Consider the following 1,363-nt stretch of genomic DNA (forward strand, 5'->3'; position numbering starts at 1 on the left):
GATGGTGGGTGATGGGTGGGTGGTTAAATGGATGGATGGTTGGATGGATGGTGGGTGGATAGACGGATGGATGGATGGATGGTAGGTGGATGGATGGTTGGATGGATGGTGGGTGGATAGACGGATGGATGGATGGTAGGTGGATGGATGGTTGGATGGATGGTGGATGGATAGACGGATGGTTGGATGGAGGGATGGTGGGTGGATAGACGGATGGTTGGATGGATGGTGGGTGGGTGGACGGATGGATGGATGGATGGTGGGTGGATGGATGGTTGGATGGATGGTGGGTGGATAGACGGATGGATGGATGGTGGGTGGATGGATGGAGGGATGGTGGGTGGATAGACAGATGGATGGTTGGATGGATGGTGGGTGGATAGACGGATGGATGGATGGATGGTGGGTGGATAGACGGATGGTTGGATGGATGGTGGGTGGATAGACGGATGGATGGTGGGTGGATGGATGGTTGGATGGATTGGGCGAATGGTGGATGGTCCCAGTTGTAGCTCAGCATCTTCTCTTCCTGCCCTGCTCCTCCTGGGTGGGAACACAGCCCACCCTCCACCCACATCCAGCCACCGCCAGCCCCATGTTTCTACACACCTTCCAAATGCAGCCACCTACCAAGGAACCTTCCTCCTGCCACCCGCCAGGTCCCCAGGAGCACCTACCGGCTGCCCGAGGAGCAGCAGATTCTAGAGATGACCAAGAGGTGCAACCGCCGGCAGGCGGAGGTGAGCGAGCTGCACGGGGCCCTGTGTTTTAGAGAACTCGGGAGCAGGGTGACAGGAAGTGGGGAGGGGGAAGGAGGGGCGCTTGTCTGTGCCTTTGCGCCTGAGGCCCCTGGGTGGCGGCCGATGGGGCTGAGCCACTTGCTGCTCCCGCAGGAGCTGCTGCTGCGGGCGAACCTGGAGGAGATGCGCTGTGCGATGCCCAGGGCCCGCGCGGAGCCCCCCGAGCAGGTGAGGCCCCGCTCCGCGCCAGCTGCTCCATGGCGGCGTTTCCTCGCGTGTGGGAAAGTGGCTACACGCTGGGCCTCTTGCGTAGCCCCCCTGTCTGAAGCCCTGGAGGCCAGGCTCGCCGTGCCGCTGGGCAGCGCCCCTCGGGCTGGGCTGAGCGCAGCGGGCAGCAGCGTAGGCGTGGGCCCCAAGCCACCCCGGGAAGCCTCCCCGTGGGGCTCTTGAATGTTTCCTGATTTTCGTAAATTAGCATTTACTATTTCTATATGGAAACAGCCCACAGCGTGCTTGTCAGCAAAGACAAAGGAAGGGAGCAGGGTGGAGGAGTGTGGGTGCCGAGTGGGCGTGGTCCCAGCCCCCACCCCGGGCCCGCCTGGGCAGCAGCTGGAGAGGACAGA

General features: G+C 61.8%; 1 protein-coding gene across 1 annotated transcript in view; it reads left to right on the forward strand.

Moving 5' to 3' along the window:
* Positions 1 to 1,363, forward strand: part of CFAP99 (cilia and flagella associated protein 99) — a 35,256-nt gene that overhangs the window by 22,439 nt on the left and 11,454 nt on the right. Inside the window, exons 7-8 of the mRNA XM_023520236.1 lie at positions 660 to 740; positions 894 to 968. Of these exons, the coding sequence (XP_023376004.1) occupies positions 660 to 740; positions 894 to 968 (156 nt within the window). The remainder of the gene's footprint in view (positions 1 to 659; positions 741 to 893; positions 969 to 1,363) is intronic.

Source organism: Pteropus vampyrus, unplaced genomic scaffold, assembly GCF_000151845.1.
Source record: "Pteropus vampyrus isolate Shadow unplaced genomic scaffold, Pvam_2.0 Scaffold253, whole genome shotgun sequence".
NCBI classification, from domain to species: Eukaryota; Metazoa; Chordata; class Mammalia; order Chiroptera; family Pteropodidae; genus Pteropus; species Pteropus vampyrus.